Raw genomic sequence first — 10,298 nt, forward strand, 5'->3', positions numbered from 1 at the left:
GCACATCCAAATTACTATTTGACAATTTGATCTAATTTAGTTGGGTACTGTTTTGGTTAATTTAATCATGATCACTTTTGTTTAATACTTGGCATTTTTGGATTGGACACATAAGAACGTGCTTTGGTTGGGTAATAACAGGCACTAACAGGATATTGTTTTAGGCATTTTTAGGTGCTTGCTTGTGAGTTGTGTGTTTTATTTGCCTTTTAAGTTCAAGGACATATAAATGTTAAAAGTCGAGATGAATAATGAAAATAATGATACATTATACTTGAACTCAAAGTCTGTTGCCAAAAGTAAAAAGTAGTCTATAGGAATAGTTCTTTTATCGGTAAATTCCAAAGGAATACTTATAGATAAAAGAATATAAAATTAAAGTTGATATATAAGCTCCAAATCATCCTATTTACAACCAGAAACTAAAAAGAATATAAAATTAAAGTTGATATATAAGCTCCAAATCATCCTATTTACAACCAGAAACTGCAGGGTGTTAAAAAGTGTAAAATTAGCGATATTCGATCTTCCATTTCTTCTCTCTTTTCTCTGATTTTCTACGGTTACTTCTAAATCTTCAAAAAGTATAATACATTTTGACAAAAAGAACAAAAAGTGAGAACCTTGTTAAAGGGCCGGATAAATATCAAGTAAAACCAAATGGAAAACAGGTAACTGGAAAACCTCCATTGCACAGGTGCAAACCTCCAGAATTTATCCTGTTTCTGAAGGCTACCCTGCCAAATAGTAAGCTTTCTGTATGACCTTGCAATTTGTACTCATTTGCATCATAAAAGGCGGTGGTACTATCTGAGTTGAACACATCTTTACTTGTATCTTTCTCAAAATGCTTGATGTAACTCCTTAAGTCATAATGAGCCTGATTGCTTTCTGGTGAATTCTGACCAAAAGAGAACTGTGATTGTTGTCCTGGATCACTGCCTCTTTGCGAGACTTGATACAGTGGAAGTTCATTGTTGCAGCTGTTGGCGGTTAAACTTGAATCTTCATGAACGTGGCAGCCAGCTATAATCTGTTAGAAGAAAATCAACTTTATGTATGACTAAATTGTAATCAACCATCACAAAACTTTATTGTATCTTAAGATGTTATTTCCTATTGTGTGACCATGAGTCTATGACTAAGGGTATGAAATGGGACTTTAGATGTTCCAATTCAACACATAATTTGCTAGTCTAGAGCAGGGAATGCTAGAGATTGCTGCCAGAAGAGGCTAGCTGTGTTCTATTCATTCTATATGCATCAACATTCATGCTTTACAGAGAAGGCTTATGGAGGTGGCATATCAGATGTCATATAAAATTATCACAAGCTCATCATATCTGCAACCTACGCAATTTAAAAAAAAAAATTCACTGAAAAGGAACAAAAAGGGACAGTTGTAAGGGAAGTTGTATCTCCATCTACACAAGGGGCAGGATATAATCTAGGGAGGCTTATAAAACTGAATTTGCAAAGCAATACTATGAGGGGTCAACAAGAAATGTTCGAGAGTTGGATTTATAAGGGGTCAACAAAATTCTTTTTGGATAATCGAGAAATCACCGAGAACTAATGACGCATAATTTGCTACTCGGGGGAACAATGATACGCCCCTTTACCCTTCTCCACATTTATACCAACTTTACTTACATGGGAGAGTTCGAACTCATGACCTAACCCATACGTCACACATCATACTCATACCTCTAGACCAGAGCCCATGAGGGGTTTATAAATTTGAGAAGAAAAGTTTTGGATCTCCACGATGAAGCAAAATAGGCATCAGTAATTTTCCCCTGTTACAAACACTAGAGTACAATACTATCATGCCTTAAATGTTCCTCCTATTTTTAGTCGTAATAAAGAACTATTCTCCCATATAAATACTGCTCGTCAAAATTATATTCACCTGTCTTTCTATTTCATTACTATTCAACTTCAGGTTTGTTAACGTTAATTTGACTAGACACTTTAGGGCATTAAAAATGTCTCATCTCACTTTGTTTTAGCGCTACTTCATTTCGTATAATAATGACGATTTCTCTTTAGTTGTGCGGCTGATCCGTCAGAGCGAGATACCACATGTTATATACAAGCATCTCTTTTGGTTCTTAGGCTTAAATATAATAACCTGAGTTCTTATATGTCCTCAACTTCTAATGGTCAAGTTCCCTTGTAGAAGTAAGAAGGTGAAAGCGAAACAATCATGGTAGTGCTTTATCCTGCGCCTTTTTACTGCCTGCCAGACATCCCTGTTTAGCGTCTCTTCTTCAAGAAATTCTTTGCTTCATCCAAATTCCAAAACAAAACTATATAATACTCCCTCTGTTCTCTTTTCAACCTTGTTGTCTACCAATCCAATCTATTGATCATAACTCAAGAATGCAAGGCATTTCTGCAGATTTGCAGGTACACTAAACAATACTCCCTCCCTAGAATTTTATATAGCACTATTTCCTTACTACTCTCCAAAAAGAATAAAACCTTTCTATATTTGGAAACTATATATCTAAAAGCTTCCAATTTTACCCTTAATGATATTCCTATATAGCCGCAGAAATATCATGGCATGTTTAAGACCATAAGTTCCAAAATCTTTCCTTCCTAAACTTGGTGCCCAGTCAAACCACACCACATCATCAATTCAAATGGAGGGAAGTATAGTAACGCAAAACACACTAACGTATATGACGTCAACTCTACTGCCACCAGCTGCAGATAAAACCTTACAACCAGCAATGATGGGGTATCTACTGAAAGATACGGGTTTAACTTTGAGTCTTCCAATTGCAGTCTACACTACTTGCGTAATTATATAAGTTATTAAGATAACTTTAGCCGTCAAAATGAACAGTAAATTACATATGTGCCGACTGTTGATACCCAGGTAACATACATTCTGACAGACATCACCCTTTCAATGAATAAGTAAAACCAGTATTTCAGTTATTTAAAGATCAGATGATTTTGATGCTGTATAATAAAGTTAAACCTTTGTCAGATCGAGAGAGGAACCGGTTTGCAGTTGGAGTAACTTACCGGGAGAGACGTTGACATAGCACTTGGACTCCCTTGTAGGACGGGAACAGCTACACCAGTTGTAGTAGTAGCTCCAACAGAGCTGTGAGATGGGTATTCTGGTGCTGAGAAGTCAGAGCTATCAAAAGTTGATATCGATACACACTCATCAAAGTATGTCAGTGCTTCTTCAGTAAGACGTTTTGTCATTTTTTTCCTCTCATTACTTCTCTGCAGTGAAAATATAAGGACAGAGTGTACGCATAGATAGTAAGAGGTCAAAAAATCAAGGGACAGAAGACTCATTCTAAATTGCTCAGATGTCTATGCCATGAGGTCAAGATGCTTTAAGTAATTGCTGAAGTTGAATGACAGGAAAGATGAAAGAAAGTAACAAAAGGACATGAGCAAGCAACTTAATCTCATTTTATCTAGTATGTGTAATACTTGCAACTTTTGGTGGATGCGATAACTGCTAATCTAGTCTAATTTTGTACAACTGCATATCCATCTTAAATTCCACATTTCTACAACACCTCTTGTTGATAAATTGAACCTTCTGGCAAACATAGCCCATACAGGTCTCACAAATTTATAAAACATGCATTTCACTTTGTTATGTGATTCCTTGTCGCATAGCAGTCTAGTAGCACTACTCCATTTCAGCCAGGAGCCAGAAAAATGTAAGGATTGAACAAGGATATTCTTGTAAGAAGTAGCCACTGTCTAGGGGTAAGCAAGAAGAGAAGACGAAAGGGCCAGCAACTCCCTTAATCTCAAGGCAGAGGATGAAAACAAGAACTCTGATGCACCTATTTCTACATATGCTACTGCATACACACTGTCACTGCTATTAATAGTTCCGTTTGCTCTCAGAGCATCCAGGATGCCCTGGAAACTACAGCTGCAGCTAAATAAACAAGTCTACCTACTTAATATGCTACATCAACAGGACATAGATATAGCTTAAATTTTGCACTTCTATTTCTGTTTTCTATGTAAGTTGGAGATAGAGAAGGAAAAGACTAAGAAAACCAACTTTTCTTCCTGCACGAGATCTCTGAGGAGGTGAGGGCTTTGGATCAGACAGTATCTCCTTGAGAATCCTGCTTATCTCCTGGCCTCGATGCTCTTCAACAGCAAGATCTGATCGAAGTTTTCGAGCCCTCTCTTCAGACTGCAAATTTTATGTAACAGAAAACTTCAGCAATGAATGACAAGGAGATGAAAAAGAAAAAATATGATTACAGTCATAACTTTGAGACACTCCACATGCAGAAGCCTAATATACAAGAGTACTCCCCATAACAGAACTCTAAAGAACCCCAAGAAAATAGTCCTTCTTAGGATGTACTCAAGCTTCTTAGCATTAGGAACTGCAAGATTGTGATATTCTTTATTTGATTTTATTTTTGTTGACAAGGGAAATATTCTTTAGTTCTATCCCTATTGCCAACCGAAGAAATAGCAAAAACTGAGCCAAACAACACAAAACTGGTGAATCTTCACTTTTAACAATAGATACAGAAACCCTCTGTATAAGAATGACCAAAAGAAATATCCCTCTACCAATCGTCAATGAAAGAGATCACCTCATCAAGTTTTCTGGCATATTCCCTTCGAACGTCTGACACTAATTCAACAGCCTCAGGGTTGACCAAGTTAGGTGGGAAATCAGCAACATTAGCAGTTGTAATAGCATTAACATTGTTCCTTCGGATAGCCTAAGATAAATGCAAAATAAAGAAAAATGTCACAGAGACAACTTTTAAGTAAAAGGCATGCATGTCAACAGTACAAGCTTAAGTTGAAAATAGATTAATCTTTATCCCAGAAAAAAAAAGTTGAAGATACATTAATCAGAATTTTTCCAAGACCAACATGGACATTGAATATAAGATATTCTTCTGCAGACAAAAACTTCACCTTCCACGTCTGTTGATTTCCTCTAGTTATCAAAAGCCAAATGCATATTTGAATCAATTACCAATATGAATTTCAAAAAAACGCATGGATTAAATAGCCACATACATATTCATATTAATGACCAAACTGGATCAAAAAGTAACATGCATAATCAAAGTAATAACGTGAGATCTTCACAAAAGTAAGTCTGGCATCCTAGCAGAATCAGATTTGTAAGACGGCACTTACCAAAAAAGAAAAGTGTTTGAAAAGCGTTAATCAAAAATCCTCAAGTTGGACAAGCTAAAATTACTAGTGCCCACACTAGCCAGTCTGAATACCATCAATACCAGGACATTTACTTGAGAGGTAGTTATTCTTGTATACACGATACCATTGGAACTTACATCTTCAAGGTCAGACTGAATATCGGAAATAGCACGCCTCACTTCGGAGCGAACAGTCTCATATATTCCGCTAGTAGCAGTATCAGCACCCCACTGGTCACTTTGAACTGACTGAAATATAATAAAGATACAAAACCATGTTACACAGAGTTTCTACAGAAATGAGGAAATCAAGCTTTTTGTTGCTTAGCTATTCAATCTTTGACAATATATATCCTGGTTTCTGAAGTTCCCATCCTTGTCCCCCAATTATATCACATTAAAAGTTTGTTTCCGCCTAAGTCAAACGTCAATACATTTTAGTAGAGAATGATTTTTACTTTCCATTTGGTAGATATATGAATATAGTTCATCCACTACAAGTGAAAATGAAGCTATTGAATGTTCTTGAGCAAAAATGAACTAGAACTACAAAAAAACTATACAGCTATCATGCTTTTTGTTTTCCCCGATCATATAGTTGTATAATCAATATCAGCGTAAGCAGTAAAGGAGGTGCTGCATGAATTAAGTTTCGGAACTTCCTGTCCTCAAAGAAGTATTTGTTCGCTTTCAACCAATAATCAACGTAAAATGAAAAGAAATGTGAAAATCTACTTCCAGCTGTCTCGCTTCCAACTGATGGAGACAACACTACTCTCTAAAAAGTTCTATTGACGTACCTACAAACATACTCTCTAAGCAGTTTTGAAGAAGAGAGGTGATAACTGATAACTACATAGTTAGATAGACAGCAATACAATATGGTCACCTTCATTTGCTCACAAACAGCTTTTATGGTCTTCTCTTCGGCTTCTGACAAAGAACATGTTGAAACTCCATCTTCCCAATTTGGAATATGCAGACTACTCTGGAAAAGAAAACGGTATCTGAGATCACAACTGCAGCCTAAAACAATTGAAAATAGTTATTGTGCTACACACAAATCATACTCACAGCAGAATCATCTTCAGAATATTCAGTGACTTGACCACGCCTCGTTGCTCTTTGTGAGCTCTTGGCTTGGCTGCTTCTATCAGTATCATTTCTAACCATATTGATATTTTTGGAACTGTTAGCTACCTTTTTCGATGAAACTCTCTGGACGGTGTTTGATTGCAGCTCCTTTTCACTCTACCATCATATTAAATTTAAGTAAGAATCTAGTACGTAAAAGGGGTCCAACCTGAATACGATTCTAACACACTAAAACAATAAGAAAAAAAGCAAGTTCAAATCTAGCAGAGGTCACAGATATATAAGAGACAAATTCCAAATTACATGTTTGGTTTCTACAATACATATACATCATACTCCCTCCGTTTAAAAAAGGATGGTCTAGTTTGACTTGGAACGGAGTTTAAGAAAAAAAAGAATGACTTTTTAATCTTGTGGTTCTAAATTAAAGTTATGTGAAATGTACCAAAATGTTTTTTAATCTTGTGGTCTTATACATGCCACGTGAAAAGTGGAAAGTTAAAGTTAAAATGTTGCCAAAAAAGGAAAGCGTCATTCTTTTTTAAACAAACTAAAAGGGAAATAGGGACATTCTTTTTTAAACGGAGGGAGTATATAATACCCGTTTCAAAGTCAACTCAACGATAATGAATAATATCCATATCCGTTTGTGACGCAGAATGAATAGCATCCATATAGAAACTACCCAATCACATCCAACAGTAATAATGGTTCACCAATTCCTTGTCAGTTGGCTACTTTTACTGAAAATGATGCTACTACTTTTGAGCACCATGGCATTGCACCAACCATACTAATACATATGCTAAGGTGGAGGACTATTTGGTCAAATACTTCCTTTATCGATTTTCTCTGCCTATTACAATCAGCAGTAAATCATACAAGTTACAACGACCAGTTTAAGTTATGACAAGCAACCACTTGTTTAGAGTATCTAACATAAACTAACGACGACCAGTTTAAGTTATGACAAGCAACCACATGTTAAGAGTATCTAACATAAATTATACTTCCAGGTTCCAATTTATACATAACATTTCAGATTTACCTACTAGTTGCAAAGACAGTATACCATTCCGTACAAAAACATAACAAATGATAAAAGGAAAAGTCAAAATTTGCACAATCTAATACTGCAAATCACAAATTGCAAACCTCATAAGCAGATCCGTAGTGTCCTCTGGACACAGAACGGCCTCGAACTCTTGAAACACTCCGCCCAATCCCAGGTTTAACACCGGAGTCTCTGGTAACCGTCCGTCCCCTCTCCACAACATCACTAACTGAACTTCTCCTGGTAACACCAGAATTCTCCTTTTCCTTGAGTTTACCTTTGTCATTCTCGGTGCAGAAGAGAGGATTATCGCATTTATTGGAGAATTCTGAATCAATGTCGAATTTAGATGAAGTTCTGGAAATTGCGCTTACACTCAAGGATCGTTTTCGAACAAACGGAGGAGCTTTGGAAGATGAAGAATTTGAATTGGAGTTGGCGGTTCCTCTGCGTGAAGTGGATTTGAAGGCGGAAGTCGCCATTTCCAAATTGTCACGAGATATCAGTGAAGCTTTTTCGAAGAGGAAGAAAGTTTCTATATGTTGAACTTTAGAGAGAGGAAAATAAAAATAAAGCGGTAATTACGAGAGAATGATTAAATTTAAGACTAAAAGACAAATGACACATTATATTTATTTGTACTAGTAAAATGGCGCGTTGATTTGATTAACCAAGTAAATATCGACATATAAAATACATTATTACTTAATTTAAAAAATAAAATTAACTATATGTCTCATGTTAAATTTAACATGAACATATAGCTCCATGTGATTAAACAATTTATTGTCTATATTAAAATATCCAAAATAAATAGTAATAATTTTTCTCTGAAAATATGTAAAAGATATAAAATATTCATTTTAAAATTACATGAGACAAAAAAACATAAAAAAGAAAAAAATTTAATTCTTCGACAAATTAAAAAATTCATTTACAATGAGTATAATCATAATTATAAGTTGATCAGAGTGTATTATTTATATAATATATAATATGCTAGTTGTATTTGTAATTTATTTTTATGTAGGCCAATAAAATGATAATTAATATTGAATGAGTTATTTGCATGTTATTGTGTAGGTTAATATCAAAAACATTTTTTAATTATTCAAAATTTATCAATTATTTGATGAATGTTTTTTTAGAAAGTTGAAAAAAGACTATGAAGTGACATATTATTGACAGTCTTACTAATGATGATTAAATTTTACAATCTTTTGGCAGTTTTTAGTCAAAAAGTAGTTATTGCCATAGTTCTTTTTGTTGGTTCTATTAATATAAAATAATCACGGTGATAAATTTTTTTCAAGAAAAAATATAGAAGCATCTTTTATGCTATGTCAAAAATTCTAAAGATATATGTTAACTAAATTAAGGTCTTATTATCCCATGAATCTAACTTTTTATAATTTTGTGCATCTTTTTTACTTGCGTAACATCTAAATAGCTCCTACGTGCCTCAGTTGCATGGAGTCACTGAGTGTGCCACGTAAAAAGAAAGATGTACAAATTTATTAAAGTTCAAAGAGAGTAGTAGAACCTCAATTTAGTTAAGATATGTCTCTAAAATTTCGATCATAATCTAGGAGGTACTAGTGTGTTATCCTTTTTACAAAATTCCTTCAAATTTTTATGATGATAGTTGATAATTGGACAATCAAAAATTATCCAGTAACAAACTTTTAAAGACATTTCAATATTTTTCCACACAATATTTGTAATATTCTTGCAAGATAAATACATATTAATCCTTTCAAGCAAAGAACTAGTGAAACTAATAAATTTGATTTAACTTTTAAAAACAACTTCTTGTTCCTTAATATTTACGCTTTTATTGGATTGTAATATATACATATTCAAACTTCAAATATTATTATATCTATAATTAAATAAAATTTAAGAACTATTTGACTATTTAAAATTAATCACCTCTATACTAACTTGTTTTTAATAATTTTATGGCATTTTTGGAACGCCACATCCTTTTGCACAAATATTCACAGCCTAATACTAATACTGCAGTAATTAAGAATTTGACACTAGAATATTATCATCTATAGTTTAACAACGACAAAGCTACTTCTATGACTACCACTCTAGCTTTTGAGTTCCTTCACGAAAAAACTTTGTTAAGCTAAACAGTTATGGTGCTTCCAACCCTCATATCCACACTCAACGAATCGTTGGAGTCTTCCGTGATATTTGTACGACACTGAATAATTGATTTGCATAAGAAGTGAATGCAAATACATTTTTGCAACACATAAGCATTCGCACTGCTCCGCGACATACAACTTGCAATAGATTATAATTTGACATAATTGCAAATCAATATACCTGTCAAACAGGATTTTCAACATATTCAAGACACATCTAAACTTTTAATATGTTAATTTTTGATGATTGTATGTAGCCTCTAAATGATCCACCACGTGCACATGTGTACACAAAGCAAAATGAAGTCCCTAACAAAATGACACATTTTGGTTCGTCAATGAATCATGGCAACATCAACATATTTAATCAAACCTCCTATTTTTATTATTGATCACCTAAAAACATATCATGAAGGAGTTACAAAATGAAGAGCTATATAGCACATACTCCGTCCAACACAAATAAATACGTTTCTATGATTAGTTCATAACTTTTTTGTCGTGGAAGTTTTTGTGATATATAAGTAATATAAGTACAACTATAAGACTAATCATACTTCTAATTCTAAGGATAAACTATATATTAGATTTACTCTTTGTGTCTCGCTAATAGAAATTTCTAACTTTTATATACGTTTTTTTTCAGAAATTAATAATAAGTTGATATCCTCTATAAAAAAAAACTTATTATTAATAATTAAATAATTAAGAAATAAGCACATTCTTATAAAGTGCCTTACCGTTAAGTGAATCATATATTTGATATATAAAATTTGAAATATTTATTTTTTAAAA

General features: G+C 33.8%; 1 protein-coding gene across 1 annotated transcript; it reads right to left on the reverse strand.

The window, feature by feature from the left end:
• Window positions 1–426: 426 nt before the first annotated feature.
• LOC107017569 lies at window positions 427–7,931 on the reverse strand. The gene is made up of 8 exons (XM_015217767.2): window positions 7,446–7,931; window positions 6,270–6,446; window positions 6,085–6,183; window positions 5,334–5,444; window positions 4,614–4,745; window positions 4,061–4,198; window positions 3,043–3,252; window positions 427–1,033 (listed from the first exon to the last, which is right to left on the reverse strand). Exons 1-8 carry the CDS (start codon window positions 7,824–7,826, stop codon window positions 647–649), a joined length of 1,635 nt encoding a protein of 544 aa, XP_015073253.1. The 5' UTR covers window positions 7,827–7,931; the 3' UTR covers window positions 427–646.
• Between the last annotated feature and the right edge of the window lie 2,367 nt (window positions 7,932–10,298).

This window comes from Solanum pennellii, chromosome 1, assembly GCF_001406875.1.
Source record: "Solanum pennellii chromosome 1, SPENNV200".
Taxonomy (NCBI): domain Eukaryota; kingdom Viridiplantae; phylum Streptophyta; class Magnoliopsida; order Solanales; family Solanaceae; genus Solanum; species Solanum pennellii.

Coding starts and splice junctions, on each gene's coding strand:
- LOC107017569 (XM_015217767.2), bottom strand. CDS start 7,826: ATGGCGACTTCCGCCTTCAAATCCACTTCACGCAGAGGAACCGCCAAC. Junction 4,746..5,333: donor TTCAGTCTGACCTTGAAGAT/GTAAGTTCCAAT, acceptor CATTTATCTTAG/GCTATCCGAAGGAACAATGT. Junction 1,034..3,042: donor CTATGTCAACGTCTCTCCCG/GTAAGTTACTCC, acceptor TTCTTCTAACAG/ATTATAGCTGGCTGCCACGT.